We start from the raw sequence: 18,405 nt of genomic DNA on the forward strand, positions 1-18,405 counted from the left end.
GCAACTTTGCAAGCATCGATAAATTCGGTGCAGGTACAGGCCAAAACCTGCGAGTGCCTGTGTTGGTCAGTAGGAGGCAGGGTTTACCCTCTTCAGCTCTTGGGCTGTAGGGTAAGTCTTTAGATCTTTCGAGGACCTGTTGTTGACATGTACTCCTACCAAACTGATAGTGCCTGATGATAGAGGGTGCCAGGTCCGGGGTCCCTGGTTGATTTTGATGACAGGGAAGAGGCAATAGAGAGAGATTGAGAAGAGCGACGCAGCTCAAGCCCATAGCTGACGCTTTTGATATGGGACTAAACCGACAAGGCCCACGAGCCCAAACATGGGCTCAGGGCCACCACCCTAGTCCTCGTCTAGTTTGCATTGGCACCATCAGCTCGGCCCATCTTCTGGAAGCCGCCCTCGGCTCTATTGCTTCGCGGCGTCGCGGGCATGGAGCCGCGATTCTCCTTCCGGTCCAACAACTCCGAGCAACCGAGACCTGGCCCACGGTGGGCGTGCACCCATGGACCCCCTGCTCCATCATGTGCACGTTGCCAGCGCTGCGCGAGGCCCGCTTGTGGCCAGCCGCCGTGCTCCCGGGTAGCGCGTAGCGGATGCGGTCGCGGTGGCATCATCACCGTGCTCTGCAACCGCAGAGAGGGGCACCGGGGTGAGTGACCGGCGGACCGGATGAGTAGCTTGCCTTTGCCGGCGTGCGCTTTCGTCTTCTACAGGCGCCAGGGACATTTGAAAGGCCTCTCTCAGTTGCTGTTAAAAAAAAAAGGCTCTCTCAAGATTTCAACTGCAACCGTGCCGCGCTGCCATCGTACCTGACGACTACATAAAATATAAACTAAAATACTGTTCCGACTGATTGGTGTAAAAAAAAAATACCGTTCTATCTGACAGCACTGTTCACGTGAACAGTGGTTTCGTGAGTGGGCTGGCTATCCAGCCAGCCGAACGCTGCCTTTATCACAACCTGACGACTACCTGGAGTGAATTTTGATTTGCAGTTTGACGATCAGCTAGTGCTAGGCCTCGTTTAGATACACTCAAAATTCCAAGTTTTTTCACTCTCTCTCCATCACATCAATTTTTAGCCGTTTGCATGGAGCATTAAATGTAGGTAAAAAAAATAACTAATTGCACAGTTTAGTTGGAAATCACGAGATGAATCTTTTGAGCTTAGTTGGTCCACAATTGGACAATATTTACCAAATAAGACGAAAGTGCTACTATTCATCGGGTTGAAATTTTTTCGCGATCTAAACGAGGCCCTAGTCTGTTTCATGGTCCATACTTTCAGAGTTCAGTCCGTGCATTGAGTGCTACAGCACTAGTAGTATTTACATGGCCTTGCCTAAGACGGTCTACAAGGAACCCATATGCAGTATGTTCGGTTGGCTGGTTCGTATCGTTGCTGGTTCGTGAAGAAGTACTGTTTACTGATTTATGTGAGAGAAAAATATTGTTTCGGTTGAAAATTTACGACCGTTTACGATAAGCCACAGCTAAACAAACAGGCTGATGGTCAGTCAAACATAAAATGAGACGGTCTACAAGGAATCCATACGGTCAGTCAAACATAAGATGAGTAGCGAGAGATTTAAAATTAGTCTCTAACAGAGTACCTATACGAGAGATCTATTTTAGGTTGTCTGAGAAGTACAACTGAAATATGAGCATCATCTCTCTCCTAAAAATTCATTTACAGAAAGGATTCTTTTTTTAGGTCTCGTTGTTGAAGAAGATGCCGAATAAATATTGAACATTTTACTTGTAGCACTATCTAAAGAACAAATATATTTTATATTTTAGATGTTGTTGGAGATAGTCGGCGTGGACCCGTAGTTAATGCGAGAGACCAAGAGGACTGAGAACACCCCCATCCCAACCAGGACATGCTTTGCACTGGTCAAGTGAGAAGCTGTTCGGCTGGTATTAAAGTCGGCTGATAAGCTGAGTAAAACTGCTTTATTGTGAAAAAAATACAGTAACTAATAAGCCGGCTCAAGCGACCGACGGACAGTTTGGACGAGCCGATAATAGCCCAGGCCATCAACGGAGGGAGGACACCATACAGGATGGTCATGCAGTAGCCGCCCTGAACGTTCGTGTAGGAAGGAGCAGGACAGCAGTGCATCAGGTCTGTGGTACAGCTTGTTCGTTTGGCTGTGGCGTGTAGACGATCATAAATTTTTAATTAGAATAGTATTTTTCTCTCACATAAATCAGCCGACGGTATTTTTTTTAATGAACGATACGAACCGGCCAACGGCCAACGGAACATACTGAATGCATAGTGGGATGCGACTACGATGCGCGTGTTTTGGGGCGCACTTACCGCGATGTCAGTAGCTATGGAGAACGAGTTGGGGACGGTAGCTGCGATGAGCATGGTCGGGACAACTACGATTCCGGTAGCAGCGTAGCTGAGCCTGTCCTCCAGAACCGATTCAGCACCAGGATGCTGCTGCTCCGATCCATCTTCCTTGGGAAACCCAGCAAATGTTGATCTTTCCCTGCACTCGCCGCTTGGGTGGTCAGAACACTCTACAGATCGATTGTAATTAACCTTGAGACCATTTCATTAGCTTTTGTTTTTGAAGTGAAGCAGAACCATACGTACGTGCTGTTGGGCTGGTGAAGAGGCTAGGCTATTGGTCATCTGCTCGATGAAGAACTGAGAAGCCCCAAGCAGCGTGCCGATGAGCGACGTCCCGACGGCCAGGAGCGAGAACGTCTCCAGCACGGTGTGGCTCCATCTAGAAACCAAACAAGCTTGTTTCAGTTGCAGGTTGGTGAAGTGAAATTGAACAGCGAGGCAGGCAGGCAGGATGCGGAGAGAGATGCAGGCACGTGGTTAGTACCACAGTGGCCTTACTCTGTCTTTAACATGTCCAGGACGTCAAACCCAGCGAGATCCGTGGCGGCGAGGCCGAGCGCGATGTCGTCCCACACGAGCAAGGACACCAGCGGCACGAGGCTGCCCACGAGGATGGACAGCCGGATCCTCGCGAGATCCCCTTCCAGGTACGCGTAGATAGATCAACGGCGCTTCATCAGTGTTTTGGTGCTGAACTGTTTCCTCGCGTGGAGAGAGTCGGTACGTAAGGCGTGGGGTGGTTTACTGTCACTGGATCGGAGGTGGGGTGTGGCCGGGTACCTACCTGGTGCGATGTCATGGAAGACCAGCGTGAAGATGATCACAGGCAACGCCGCCGGGACCTGCTCCCAGTTGGCGTTCGCTGGCAGGCTCAGGCCACCGCCGAGCGCCACTGCTGATACCTCAATTGTCAGCAGTAAACCTGTGGCAATAGACCGAGTTCATTTCATTTCCCTTTTTCTTTAAGCTAGCTAAGGTTCATGAATTCATGATTCATAGTCTCCTAGTAGTACACGGCTAGGCGACAGAGCAGCAGAGTGATGAAGACGAACATGGCAAGGACTCGAGGTGCGTATATGCTAGTATTCTGCCTTTACTTCGGCACACTATTGCTTGCCGTACATCGTCGCTTTGGACATGGGACGCTGGACGCCTTTGTTTGGCCGGAAAACCTTTGCATACCAGGCATAGGGCATACTTAAAAGACATGCTTGAAATGTTAAGGCATCAGTTCAGAATAAAAAACAGCATGGCGGGGCCTTAGAGCAAGATTGGTTCCCCGATCGGTGTGTGTGAACTTAATGCGGATGTAGGAAACGGCTTTGATGCACGCATGATCAGTCTTAAATAACGGCAGTGGCAGCTCGTGGATGGCACGCACGTCTGTCCGGACGAGAGATAGCAGACTGCACAGCTTGCTAGTAGGAGTACAGACTACAGAGTACTTTATACCTATCATAACGAAGGTGAGCAGCTGGTTCACCCGATCGGTGACGGCCGTGCCGCCTCCGGCGACGAGCATCGCGAGAGCGGCGGTGAAGGCGGCGCCGGAGACGGGCCCGGGCACGCCGGGCACCAGGCGCGACAGCACCTCGCCGGACTTGGACGCGTAGGCGACCATGGAGGTGTAGGACAGGAACAGGTACGTGGCGGTGGCCAGGTGCCCGCCCCACTCGCCCAGCGTCTCCTGCGCCATGCTCTTCACGGAGATCACCTCCAGGTCCAGCTCCAGCTCCCCGCGGCGGTTACCGCCGTCCTTGTTGCGCCGCCGCCGCAGGTGGACGTTGATCTCCGCGATGAGGAGGGCCTCCGCGACCAGGAACACCCAGCACGTGACCATGCACGCCGCGCTCGGGACGAAGCCCTGCAACAGTCAATTAATTTTGCCAGCGGTCAGTGCTGGGTTTTCTGACGAAATGGGGCGCTGGGCTGGATAAATGCAGATGTATGTTCGGTTCGGGAAATGTTTGGTGTTTGCAGATCATCGATCGAAAGCGCGCTCAGCTACAGCTTGGTAGAATTAAACGCGGACGTTCATCGTGGCAGCTGGGGCCCGATCGTTTGAACTTATCAGCCGGTTTATCGACTAAAATCTATAATATTTTTCTTTTACAATAAAATAGTTTCAACCGGCTTATCAACCGACTTTAATACCAGACGATTGAACGCTCATAACTATAGGGTAGAGAAATTCAGCTGGTCCATTGTGAGAGTTTAGGCCTTGTTTAGATGCCACCAAAATTTCAAGTTTTTTCACTCTCTCTCCATCACATTAATTTTTAGCCGCTTGCATAGAGTATTAAATATAGGTAAAAAAAATAACTAATTACACAGTTTAGTTGGAAATTACGAGATGAATCTTTTGAGCCTAGTTGGTCCACGATTGGACAATATTTGTTAAATAAGACGAAAGTAGTACTATTCATCGGGTTGAAATTTTTTCAGCATCTAAACGAGGCCTTAGTGGTACTGAGTACTGACAGCACCGATGCTACTGGGAGAAGGAAATCATTGTTCTGGCGGCAGCATCTGTCTGTGAGGGTGTCTCCAGGAGGAGACATGTAGAGGAACCCAAATTCAAAATAGATCTCTAACATAATATTTATAGCCTTCAATAGAGTATTTATACAGAAGATCTATTTTAAATGTAAGGAGATATATAATCTAAATATCATTTCTTTTGTAGACCCATTTACAAAAAGAGTTATCTTTTGGATTTTGTTGTTGGAGAAGATTAAAAATATGTATTAAATTCTTTACCTGTGACGCTACCTAAAAGATGCATAGGTCTTGTATTTTAGGTTATGGTTGTGTTATAGCTGCCTGTGACTTGGGCCCTGTTTAGTTCCACTCTAAAATGCCAAATTTTTCAAAATTTCCCGTCACATCGAATCTTTGGACGTATGCATGAAGCATTAAATATAAATAAAAAATAAAACTAATTACACAGTTTAGACGAAATTGACGAGACGAATCTTTTAAGCCTAATTAGACTATGATTGGACACTAATTGCCAAATAACAACGAAAGTGCTACCGTGGTATTTCGCCAAAAATTTTGCCATCTAACGGTACCTTGGTGAAGTGGATCGCACTTCTACTCGAAGAAATTAATTCCAGCGGTTTTCTTCCGCGCTAACGACGTGCCGCCCGGGCCATGCATGGTAGCTGAGGCTAGTCTCGCTGGGGCTAGGGAACTCAGACTCACCGCGGGCGCCGTGCGCTGCGGCACGGCGAGGATGCCGGACCCGATGCTGGTCCCAACGATCAGCGCCACGGAGCCGGCCACGCTCCCTCTCTTCTCGCCACGGGACGGCGACGCGGGAGCGGGAGCGGGAGCACCCGGCCGCAGCGCGGACCTCCCTTGGCCGGTCGCGCGCACCACTCTGGGCCTTGGGTCGTCACGCGCTCTCTCGCCCATGGCAGGCGCGCTGCTGCACCGTTTACCCAGGTCGCCGCTGCCGCAGAGGCTTCTCGGCACACGGACGCGTACCGCCGGGCAGCCGAACGTGGCGACGGATCTTTGGGCACCGCGCCCCGCGGGCGATGGCCCCTTGCATCCTCGAGAATTTCTGGAGCGCTCGCACACACTTAGTTATAGTATAATATTTTTCTTTTATAACAAATCAGCAAACAATACTTTTCAGTCTGGTTTTTTACGAAGCGAACAGGTGCCCCGAAGGCAACGAGCTGCTAGGAATTTTCTTTCCTAGTATCGTCATTTGATTTGAGGTGCGTTTTTCATTAATTATATCATTATTATTATTATGCTCTTCCTCTCACAAACTCGTCATTTACAGCTACTTCCTCTATCCTAAATATAATATAAATCTCGCTTTAAAAATATCGATTAAAAATATTGTTCAGTCATAAATTTAGTCAAATATACCAGACGCATAATAAGTAGCATTCGATTAATTGATGGATACATTTTTATAATAAATCTATCTAAAGATTCATATTGTTTTTTAAATCTAATCAAAATTAAGATTAATTTAATCTTTAAAATGATATTTACTTTTTTTACACGAGAGAGAGAGAGTACCTTTTTGGTAAAGTCACCACCGTCAAAGGTACCGTCCCAAACCCTCCAACTTGATCTCGCTGCATGCTTATGCCCCGTGGCCTTACAACATGCTGCAACAAAAAAAACTAGTACGTATAGTCTCGACGAAGTACACAACCTTGATATAGATATTTTACACTTTCTAAAAAAAGACATGTTATACAGTAGAGACACTATTTGGCATGGTTTTTATTAGAAAATTAATAACTATAGTAGATAGCCCCTTTGGAATGGAGGAAAAACATAGGAATTTTGAAAGATCCAAATCCTACGAAAAATTCCCATGAAGCCCTTTGGAACAAAGGAATGGTTCCCAACATTTTCTTTGAAATTCCTATGGATTGGGCCATTCTTGGAACAAAAGAAAACATAGGAATTTTAGAGGATTTCAACCATATAGGAAAGTTTCCTATACATCTCTTTGGAATAATGGATTGGACCCTATGAAGGAAAACATATGAATTTTGGAGGAAAACTAACATGAGGTTGGACCTCATAGAAACTTTCCTCTGTATCTATCTCTCTTTTGGTTCCTGTATTTTTGCCCTATTCCATTCAAAGGCTATATTTAAAAATTTGTTGCATTTATAGATTCATGTAGGATTGCAAGTTTCATTACACTCTAAAAATCCTGTGTTTTTCATATTCCTGTGCTTAGATAATCTTATGTTCCAAAGGGGGCTAAATTTTTTTTGTTGAGGAAACTAAATATTAGCTATAACCTTATGGTTTTGTTTTCTATGCTTTTCCTACATTGCTTCGAAAAGGCATCTTCATAAACGTTCCTCTATTCTGAAACATGTACTCCCTCCGTTCCAAATGACAAGTCGCTTTGACTTTTTTTAGTACATCCATTTTGTTGCATCTAGATATAGTATAGATACATAGCAAAATGGATGTACCAAAAAAGTCAAAGCGACTTATAATTTAGAACGGATGGAGTAGGATTTAAAGTGTTAGGGCATTTCATTCCTATATTTTTCTTATTCCTTTGTTTTGTAAATCCTTTTTTTCCAGAGGGTAGTAAATGCATTGGCTGTCCTCGGTATATGCTCTACATTAACCCTTAGCGGCCAGTTGACCGTTCAATAAGTTTTATGTCTCGTTATAATGTACAAACATACTCCATGCTAATTTCTTGAAGTATATGAAATGTATGGCACATGCAATGACACCCCTTGAATCTTTTGAAGGACCGCTTGCTAGGAATATGCAAAGTCGATCGGCTGAAAAACATTTTATTTCCACAAGGCTAAGCATTAAGAGCATAGAATGAAAAGTCAGACAAGAGATTGAACCGGTCGATCTATTGGTTCACTGGTCTAACCAATGTTTACCGGTTGAACTAATGGTTTGTCGTTTACTAATATTAGATTTTTTTCTCATGACCTTTATTATGGAAAGTATATGTATAATAAAACATGTCCAAGGGACCATGATGCCCTAAGAGGTGTGTGGGAGGGGGGGGGGGATGGGTTTGAATTAGGGTCATTTAAAAACTACAACCAATTTTGCGCACATAAAAACCTGCACAATTTTCTAGATGTGCATTACATTTTATATGTGTTTGCTACCTCTACCACACAAAGCTTTACACTCTACGCTCTAAATCCTTATCAACTAGCTTTAGGTGATTCAAAAACAAAACATGAAGAAAGAAGAACAAATATTAACACATTTAAGCTCAACATCAATCTAATGAATTTATAAGATCATGAACGTTTTATATATACGATATGATGACTTTGTGACTTTTATGTTTCCGGACCAAGTATATTGGATTTGTTTCGTTTAAAGATTCACAAGTCCAACAAGAACAGTAGAAATATCAAGCAAGGAAGCACTTTTGTGGGGTTGTCATCTGGAAGAACAAGGGGTCTTAAAAAAAGGTGTATTCCCTCCATATGAAATTACTTGTCTTTTTTTTTACATTTCTATGTATGATCATTGACTCCTATAATCCATGTAGTTTAACAATATGTGAATTTCATACTATGAAAGTATATTTCTCATGATGCGTCTAAGAAACATAGGTTCTATGAATCTATAAACCACACAAATTTATAGAAATTGATAGTTAGGAATACAAAAGTTAGACTTTAGATAAAGCTAGAATGAAAGCTGATAACTAATATGAAACATGAGGGGTATATGGTAACGTTTTGTGTTAGGTCATCAATTTTCTCATGTATCTTTTGTATTATTCCAAATAATTCAATAAGTGGCTACTACAAAGAATTGGGTTTCTCTTTAACACAAAAGTTACGAACAACCCATCTAGATCATGGCGTTGTTAGGCAACCAGAAACGCCCAAGTGTGAAGCGGTGAAGAGGTGGTTTCGCTAGATTTGTTTCCTGCCTCTCCTCTATGCTAGCAACTTTTTTTTGTTAATAAACCATTTTTTAGTGCAACAAGTTAAAATGAGTTTATATTTAAGTTATTCTTTGCCCATAAAAATTAGAATTTTTCAAAGCATATTTTGATTTTTATATAAAAAATTTAGGTGGGAATTAGAATCTAACCTAACAGCCAAACTGTTTTATAAAGTGATTTTTATTCATCTCCCATAAGTTTTGGGAGAGAATACAGATCCAAAAATTTTATACGAGAATTTAAATCTCTACCAAACACGCACTACGTATAAGTTGTGAATCAGGTCTTAGCCCTACGCCCACGCTACTCTCGTTCCTGTCAAAGTGTATGTAGAACGGAGAAAGGAACTTTAATGCCCCCTTCGTCCGTGTAGAGGTAGACTGCAATATATGTTGAAGTGCAATTCAGTAGGTAAACTCATTTGCAATTCAATATCTCAATGTTGTCCAAGCAAAGTATTTTGTTGGTACTGCTGTCCACCCAAAAGTGCCGATAAAATATCGCTATTGTTATATTCCTTTAATTATTGAATATTTTTGCCATTTTCATGTTGTGCAATTCGAGATTGACACACTTCCTGTTCGGCAGGCCGTAAACGATCGTATACGATCGTGGATTATAAGGTGGAACAATATTTTTCTCTCACACCAAACCAATCAAACCAGCCAGCAGTAAATAATCCACGATCTAGCCCAGCCAGCCGAACAGACTGTTGGTCAGTTGGGCTTAAGTACTTAACATTCGCAAGCACACTTGTGGTTACTTTAAAGTTTATAATCGCACACACTCTACTTTTCTAAAAAAAACATTCTAAATTGTACCGTGTTAGTTGTTTTCAGGGAAGGAGCAATGGGGTCAATTCGTCTTGTTCGAATCTCTGTCCAACGAACGTACACTAAAAAAAACTTCTACTCTCTTATTTAAGATCTAAATTTAAAATCTTTTCTATTTGTCAATTGTAACCCTTTTATTTTTCTTTCTTATTTTATACTTCCCTTACTTTAGAGTCGTGACGGTGCTAAGTCATAGAGAAAAGACCATCTCACTCTTGTTTTTTTCCCGGTCGTGACGATTTCTCTATTTTAAATTTCATTGCGAATTCTAGGCTAACAGTTGCTGTTATCTGGCTTCTCATGGCGCGTGCCCTGGAGAACCTAGCAGATGTGAGAACCAGTGGTTTATCGGCTATCGCACACAGTTTGGGACTTGGACGTGCCCTGGATGTTCGAAAGTCGAAACAGTAATGCGCGCCTCCGTCTGCCTTCACCGCAGTAGTGAGGGCAGAGCCCCACACCACAGGAGCTGAGCAAGCGAGCATCGCGCGTCCATGGCGTGAATGAATGCAGCCGGTGGAGCTGCCGAACGGCATGGCCACTCATGGTCATGGGCTCATGGCCAGCCTGCCAGTTTGGAGGATGGATCTCCAACCCCGAGCTCCTCCTCACCCCGCTGCCTCCATTCCTGTGCCGGTCGCCCACACCACAGGTCACGCTCCTGCTGTCCGGCAGGCGTCTGGCCTCGACCTACCGATTCCGCTCACCATTCACTGCACCATTAACTCCCCTCTCACCGCCCCACCTACTCACCCCGTCCTCTTAAACCCAGCCGCGCCTCAGTGGCTATCGCGCACACGCATATGCCGCCGTTGTCTCCCTAGCAGTCTAGCACCACTGTGCCTTCAACGTACGGGAGATCGAAGAGCACCGCCGAGCGATCTTGGGTTGGTTGCAGGTCGATCAGATCGGCGGAGATCGATGGAGCTGCAGCTCGCGGCCGTGCTCGCCTCGCTCGCCCTCGGCGGCGCGGTGCTGGTGCTGTTCTTCGGCAAGTGGTGGCAGCCGCTGGCCGGCACCGACCGGCGCGTCAAGGAGCTGGCCGACGCGGTGGAGGCCCTGCTGCGGCAGCGGTCCGAGGTGCTGGGCCACGACCCGGCGCCGTCGTCGGATCCCGTGCGCGCGTGGCTGCGGCGCGTGCAGGAGGCGCAGGACGAGTTGGCGTCCATCAAGGCGCGGCACGACGGCGGGCAGCTGTACGTGGTCCGCCTGGTGCAGTACCTCTTCCTCCCCACGGGTCCGGTCGCGGGGCTGGCCGAGAAGCAGCTCAAGGCGGTGTGGGCGCTCCGGGAGCAGGGCGCCGCGATCCTCGACGCCGCGCTGGCCACGCCGCAGGCGCCGCCGCCTCTGCTCTGCGACCCCGAGGAGCTGGTGGACCTCCCCGCGGAGGCGGGGCCCGCGAGGGCCTACCTCAACGAGGCGCTCCGCTTCCTCGGCGACTGCGACGCCGCGCTCGGCGTCTGGGGCGCAGGCGGCGTGGGCAAGACCACGGTGCTCAAGCTGGTGTGCGAGGTGTGCGGCCGTGTCGCGCGCTTCGACCACGTCCTGCTCGTCGCGGCCTCCAGGGACTGCACGGTGGCCAAGCTCCAGAGGGAGGTCGTGTCCGTGCTCGGCCTGCGCGACGCGCCCACGGAGCAGGCGCAGGCCGCCGGGATCCTGAGCTTCCTGAGGGACAAGAGCTTCCTCCTGCTGCTGGACGGCGTGTGGGAACGCCTGGACCTGGAGAGGGTCGGCATCCCGCAGCCCCTCGGCATGGCCAACGGCAAGGTGAGGAAGATCATAGTGGCGTCGAGGAGCGAGGCGCTGTGCGCTGACATGGGCTGCCGCAACAAGATCAAGATGGAGTGCTTGAACGAGGAGGATGCGTGGAGCCTGTTTCAAGCTAATGTTGGCGGCGACACCATCCATGGACACACTCAAATTCCTGCACTTGCTAGACAGGTAACCAGCTTATCTGTTCAGATAATGTTTTTGCTACGGTACTTATTATCACTCCATCTATAATATTCCCCCCATTTGAATTTCAATGTATCCCGTAATACAAAACCATAATAACAACAAAGCACATTTTTACATGGTCTTATAACATCCATTTTGTTTGATCTTATAACATCCGTTTTGTTTCACAAAAGACTATTTGGATGACCTAAGACTAGTTACTAGTTAGGCTACATATTGGTTTAGTAGTACTATTTAATAATAAAGCAATTATTGGCCAAAAGTTTGCCCTTCCAAATGCAATATCTGTCTTGGGTCTTTTTGGATGGCCTAAAACTAGTTACTAGTTGGGCTAAAAATTAGCTCAAATTAACGTTAGCTATTTGGCTAACAACTAGTTAAAGACTATAAAATTAGCTCATTATTAGCCTTCCTGCATAGATGCCCTAGAGCTAATTTTAATTAATTTTTAGCTAACTAATAATTAGCCATATATCCAATTTTTTCAGTCACCTCTAGCCTACTAGTACTTATTACGAGTATTTATTTTCCAGTTACAGTTGTATGGATTTTTTAATTATGAAAGGGCCGTTGTATGCCTATTTGCGGGTCTAGGTAGTTGATGTTGATCCAAGGACATCTACTTTCTGACTGATCTGAGATGGATGACATTGATCCAAGGGCCTTGGATAATTATTGGGAAAAAAGTTCAGACGTTACCCAAGGGCGACCTAATTATTTTATAATGTCCATTCTTGTTTTATAAACAGATGAGTTCTTATATCATTTCCCCCGCAAAATATCATGTCTTGTCACTAATTGTGTTGGCGTGTGCCAAGTGTGCTAGAACGTCAGTATTGGCAAACGGCAACGCTTAATGTCAGTGTATGGCCCATTTTTCAGTCTTTAAATGTGTTCGTATTTCTTGGCAGAAATATCAAGATAATATTGGATTTTTAATTACAAATGTTTCATATTTTCATTTGACATAAGTATCTGAATTTCCAGTTACAAACATATCTGATTTCTTCAGGCTAACTTGTTTTGCCATCAAACAGGTCGCCGCCGAATGCAAGTGCTTGCCTTTGGCCCTCGTCACCGTCGGCTGCGCCATGTCAAATAAGCGCACACCAGAGGAGTGGTCCAACGCACTCGACACCCTCAAGGCGTCGCTGCCCTCCGGCACGCCCGGCTTGGACAAGAGCACGCACGCGCTAGTGAAGTTCTGCTACGACAATCTGGAGAGCGACATGGTGAGGGAATGCTTCCTGACCTGCGCGCTATGGCCGGAGGACCACAGCATCTTCAAGGAGGAGCTCGTGCAGAGCTGGATCGGACTCGGCCTGCTCCCCGATCTCGGCGACATCGAAGAGGCCCACAGGTTCGGGCTCTCCGTGATTGCGATCCTGAAGGACGCGCGCCTGCTGGAGCCGGGGCACAACCACCGCTACAACATGTTCCCGTCAGATACTCACGTCAGGCTGCACGACGTTGTGCGCGACGCGGCGCTCCGGTTCGCTCCCGGCATGTGGCTTGTCCGCGCAGGCGCCGGGCTCAGGGAGCCCCCGCGCGAGGAGGCGCTGTGGCGCGGCGCGCAGCGCGTGTCCCTGATGCACAACACCATCGAGGACGCCCTGGCGAAGGTGGCCATTGCCCTCGCGGAGACGCAGCCGTCGTCGCTGATGCTCCAGTTCAACAAGGCCCTGCCGAAGAGGATGCTCCAGGCGATCCAGCATTTCACCAAGCTCACGTACCTGGACCTCGAGGACACCGGCATTGAGGACGCCTTCCCCATGGAGATCTGCTGCTTGGTCAACCTGAAGTACCTCAACCTATCCAAGAACAAGATCCTGTCGCTGCCGATGGAGCTGGGCAACCTGGGTCAGCTCGAGTACTTCTACCTGCGCGACAACTACTACATCCAGATCACGATACCAACGGGGCTGATCTCGCGGCTTGGGAAGCTGCAGGTGCTGGAGCTGTTCACCGCGAGCATCGTCTCCGTCGCGGACAACTACGTCGCGCCAGTCATTGACGACCTCGAGAGCAGCGGCGCGCGCATGGCGTCGCTCAGCATCTGGCTCGACAACACCCGCGACGTGGAGCGCCTCGCGCGGCTAGCGCCGGGCGTGCGCGCCCGGTCGCTCCAGCTGCGCAAGCTAGAAGGGGAGCGCGCCATTCCGCTGCTGTCCGCGGAGCACGCGCCGGAGCTTGGCGGCATGCAGGAGAGCCTGCGGGAGCTGGCGGTGTACTCGTCCGACGTCGAGGAGATCACAGCCGACGCGCACATGCCCAGGCTGGAGATCATCAAGTTTGGCTTCCTCACGAAGCTGAGCGTCATGGCGTGGTCCCATGCCGCCGGGTCCAACCTCCGCGATGTCGGCATGGGCGCGTGCCACAGCCTAACGCACGCGACGTGGGTGCAGCACCTCCCCTGCCTAGAGTCGCTGAACCTCAGCGGGTGCAACGGGCTAACGAGGCTGCTGGGTGGCGCGGAGGACGGCGGCAGTGCCACGGAGGAGGTGGTCGTGTTCCCGCGGCTGAGGGTGCTGGCCCTACTGGGGCTGCCGAAGCTGGAGGCCATCCGAGCCGAGGGGGAGTGCGCGTTCCCGGAGCTGCGGCGCCTACAGACGAGGGGGTGCCCACGGCTGAAGAGGATTCCGATGCGCCCGGCGCCCGGGCAGCAGGGTACCGTGCGGATCGAGTGCGACAAGCACTGGTGGAACGCGCTACAGTGGGCGGGCGAGGACGCCAAGGCCTGCTTCGTCCCCGTGGTCTGAGTCACTTCACTTGTAGTAGGCGGACGTAGCTGCAATTTTGGCGCCAGTTGATATGTTTGACGACCACTGGGTTGCACCAAGGTTCAAGGCAAGATGAGCGATGAAATCGGCAGTCTCTCGAACAGCAATAAGACGGTTTATTTTTGGATTTTTTTCTAAGAACAATCCAGACTTTGGCTTAATTCCCGCTATGTTGTGAGCTGGTGACTTGGTTTTAGTTTAATAACTCCAAGTGGAGATGGGACTCTTTTGATCTCATAGGCTAACAAGTACTAGTACTAGCCAAAAATTAGCTTTAGTCTACCCAAATAGAAGAAGGGCTAATGCATGAATTAATTTTCAGTTAACCTATTGGCTACTTGTTACTCCTTTTATTTTAAATCATAAGTCGTTTTGCCTTTTTTACATACGCATAATTTTTTGTCATGTATCTAAACATAGCATGTATCTGAATGTATAGTAAAAGTCAAAGCCAAAACGACTTATAGTTTGAAACAGAGTAGTTCATTAGCCAACAACTGGCTTATAATTTGAAGCCGAGAGTAGTTCATTAGCCAACAACTAGCTAACAAAGACCAATAGTTCATTGCTAGACATTTATGCACATTTTAGTCTAGGATCCAAATATATTTGGGGCTAATATTCATACGCTAATCCAAAATGACCCTATATACCACCTATTATATTTTAAGGCTTTAAAGAGAGGCTTCATATTAATTCTCGTGAGACGCCTTAGGAAAAGAATAAATCCTAAAAATTCTATTTAATTTCCTAATGGCAAATGTGAACATTTTTACCAGACATCTAATTATCATAATCAAAATAGCCATTAATTTATTTTTTTTTCTAAAAAATATTCACATTCGCCGGTACAAAAAATGCATAAATTAACCTCTCAACTTGCATAAAAATACACACCTGTAAAAAAATTAAATAATCCCTAAATTTGCATCTAAATCACACGATTGTTAAAGATAATACAAACCAATCATTGTGTTGGCTTTTAAAATTATCCATATTTTTTGTTCATGAAAGATGATATAAAATATATAAATTCTGATATTTACTATCCTAAAAAATAACTTAAAATATCCCTCAAATCTAAATCTAATTACCAACATAAGGTACATAAAATCTAAACTATTCCTCATAGGCTAGACCCAGTAGAATAAAGAGTTAGGCGAATGAGCCGATGGCTCCGTGGTGGGAGTTGCTCACTAGAGCCCCACGGTCTAGGTTGGAGTCCTGCTTGACGCAGGTGAAAGGTCCTTGTTTGGTTTTGTTAATTGAGTGACAACTTAGGTGGACTAATTGTGTTTATGTGAGATACACAGGTGATTAGTCCACAGGTGCATGTGTGTGAGCAACATATGCCATGAAGGTGAAAATGACTTGGAGATGTTGCAAAGCTCACACATGTGATGATGAAGGAGCTTATTGCATATGAGACATGACATTGAGTCATGTGATCAAGGTGGAGAAGATCAAGACAAGACTTGGCTTGATGGACCGGTTGCAAGTGTGAAGGGCAAGTCGGAGGCTTTGGAGCGATGGACCGTGTGGCGGTGAAGCTTGAGCAAGACTTGGCGCCGATGGACGATGGCAACGGTAAAGAGCAAGTGAAGTCAAGATCAATGAACCAATATGATCACGTGATGATATGGAGTGGATCATATCATTGTTGATCATATTGGTGCATGTGTTGCATCAACATTGGAGGAGATAGAATGGAATGCGCAAGGCAAAGGTATAACCTAGGTCATTTCATTTCACCGGTCATAGGTGTGTAGAGAAGTTGATGACCGGGTTTAGGATAGATGGCCGTACTATCAAGAGGAGCAAACTTGTTTGTATATCGGTCATCTAGTGCCACTCGAGTGATCTAACTTTGCATCGTCGCTAGGATCGAGCGGCGTGGCAAGTTGAGTGGCTAACATCCTTTGGGAAATGATTGTGAAAATGCTAACACACATACACATGACGGTGTACACTTGGTGGTGTTGGCACATCTACAAAGGAGGTGGTGTTTGCAAGGTTGAGATGGGTTTGGGTCCCTCTCTCGGGAAAATGAAATACCTATTTTCTATTACGCCGGATGCAAATTCTTGTGGTTGGCACATTGGAGCAAGGGTGAAGAAGTTAGAAGTGAAAACGAGTTGATCATGAAGACGCTGGCGTCGGTCAACTGACCGGACGCTGGGTCTGAAAGCACCGGACGCTGGTAGCATGCGTCCGGTCGAGCTGGTCGGTCGGCACTGTACCGAGGGTATTGCACCGGACGCTGGTCTGTGTCCAGTCAAGGTAGACCGGACACGTCCGGTCGAAGAAATACGCCTCGGAGAGCTTACTGGAAACGACCGGACGCTGGAGGCTCAGCGTCCGGTCAGTTGAAGCTGCAGCGTCCGGTCAGGTCAAGTGATCGTTGGAATCGGGACACGTGGACGTCTACGGGCGACCGGACGCTGAGGTCCAGCGTCCGGTCAACACGTCCGGAGCGTCCGGTCGGCCTGATTTTTACCCAGTGAAGGGGTAACGGCTAGTTTAGCCCTTGGGGCTATAAATAGAAGTGGCCTTCGGCCATGGCTGGTGTGGAGCACCTTAGGGGACTTTGTGTCCATGCTTGAGAGTGCTTGAGAGCCCTCCATCTCACACATACTTGATAGTGATCATCCGATTGTGTGAGTGAACGATTCTAGTGCGATTGCATCGTGAGGTTGCATCGAGTGGCACTAGGTGATCGAGTTGCAAGCCGGTGATGCTTGTTACTCTTGGAGGTTGCCACCTCCTAGACGGCTTGGTGGTGGTCTCCGTCGAAGCCCCGCAAGAAGCTTGTGCGGCGCTCCGGAGAAGTGCTTGTGAGGGGCATTGTGCTCGCCCCGCGGGAGACGCGAAGTGCAACTCTAGTAAAGCGTGTCATTGAGCTACCCTCACTCAAGGGGTAGGTTCTTGCGGCGCCCGACGTGCGGGCTTGGCGGGTGATGCCAATTAGCCGCGAACCACCAAGTGAGTGGTCGACACAACGGGGATTAGCGTGTTGGCAAACACGTGAACCTCGGGAGAAAAATCATCGTGTCAACCTTGTTCTTCCCGGTGGTTTGTATCACCATTACACAAGCTTGCAATTACTTTTATATACATTGTGCTTGTGTTGTTGCTCTTGTAATTAGATAGCTTGTGTAGCTTGCTAATTACCTTCTTGCTTGTGTAGCATAGAAGTAGCTCCCTTGAGTGGCTAATTTGGTTTTAGTAACCTTGTTAGTCACATTGCTCAGTTTGTGTAGCTAAGTATTTGCGCTCTCTAATTAGGCATTGGTTGCCTTGTTATTGAGCATTGCTAGTGAGCTTAGTTAGCTTTGTGCTTTTGCTTACTAGCATGTGTAGGAGCTCCCCATTGCTTAAAGTACTAGTGGCATAGGTTTGTGTGATCTTGCTCCTAGAATTGATTAAGAGAGCTCTAGCTAGCCCGGCACCTTTGTTGCATAATTGTTATCTTTGCAAGGTGCTAGTGAACATATATAGTGGGGTATAGTCTTGGCTAGACCGATAGTTTTAATTCCGCATTTGTATCGGTTAGCCGACGCGATTAAGTTTTAGAAAAGACTATTCACCCCTCCTCTAGTCGCCATCTCGACCTTACAGCAGGTCGCACCAGTGTTTTTCCCTATTTTCTTTGCAGCCTCAAGCATGGATATTCCATAATGTTCAAGGTGCCACGCCCGTCACACTTGGAGTCTGATGATATTCGAGCACCTCTCAACCTCACGTGTGTCTTTAGGTATAGAAGTAGTAGGCTTAGCTTGTGTTCAACGTGTGTGCGTGCGCGAGTGTCGCTTGTGGTGTGAATTTGTACACAAGTTCAGATATTACAACTTGTACTTGAAGTATCTGAGGCATTAAAAAAATTTACCGTGGTCAGAATTTGGTCGTTTTAATTCCCTATCAAAACTTGAACCATGGGTTTATATGTACTAATTGTCCACGCTTCATTAACACTCAAGTAATAGTGAGGATCAGCTACAAGTAGAATATTACAAAAATCAC

The 18,405-nt window shown here is 47.3% G+C and overlaps 1 protein-coding gene and 1 pseudogene across 1 annotated transcript; one reads left to right on the forward strand and one right to left on the reverse strand.

The window, feature by feature from the left end:
- Window positions 1-5,933, reverse strand: part of LOC136467304 (uncharacterized) — a 31,522-nt pseudogene extending 25,589 nt beyond the window's left edge.
- Window positions 5,934-10,451: 4,518 nt separating this feature from the next.
- On the forward strand, window positions 10,452-14,703 carry LOC136502738 (disease resistance protein RPS2-like). The gene is made up of 2 exons (XM_066497996.1): window positions 10,452-11,587; window positions 12,643-14,703. Exons 1-2 carry the CDS (start codon window positions 10,568-10,570, stop codon window positions 14,362-14,364), a joined length of 2,742 nt encoding a protein of 913 aa, XP_066354093.1. The 5' UTR covers window positions 10,452-10,567; the 3' UTR covers window positions 14,365-14,703.
- Window positions 14,704-18,405: the final 3,702 nt, after the last annotated feature.

The sequence above is a fragment of the Miscanthus floridulus genome, chromosome 1 (genome assembly GCF_019320115.1).
Source record: "Miscanthus floridulus cultivar M001 chromosome 1, ASM1932011v1, whole genome shotgun sequence".
Lineage (NCBI taxonomy): Eukaryota > Viridiplantae > Streptophyta > Magnoliopsida > Poales > Poaceae > Miscanthus > Miscanthus floridulus.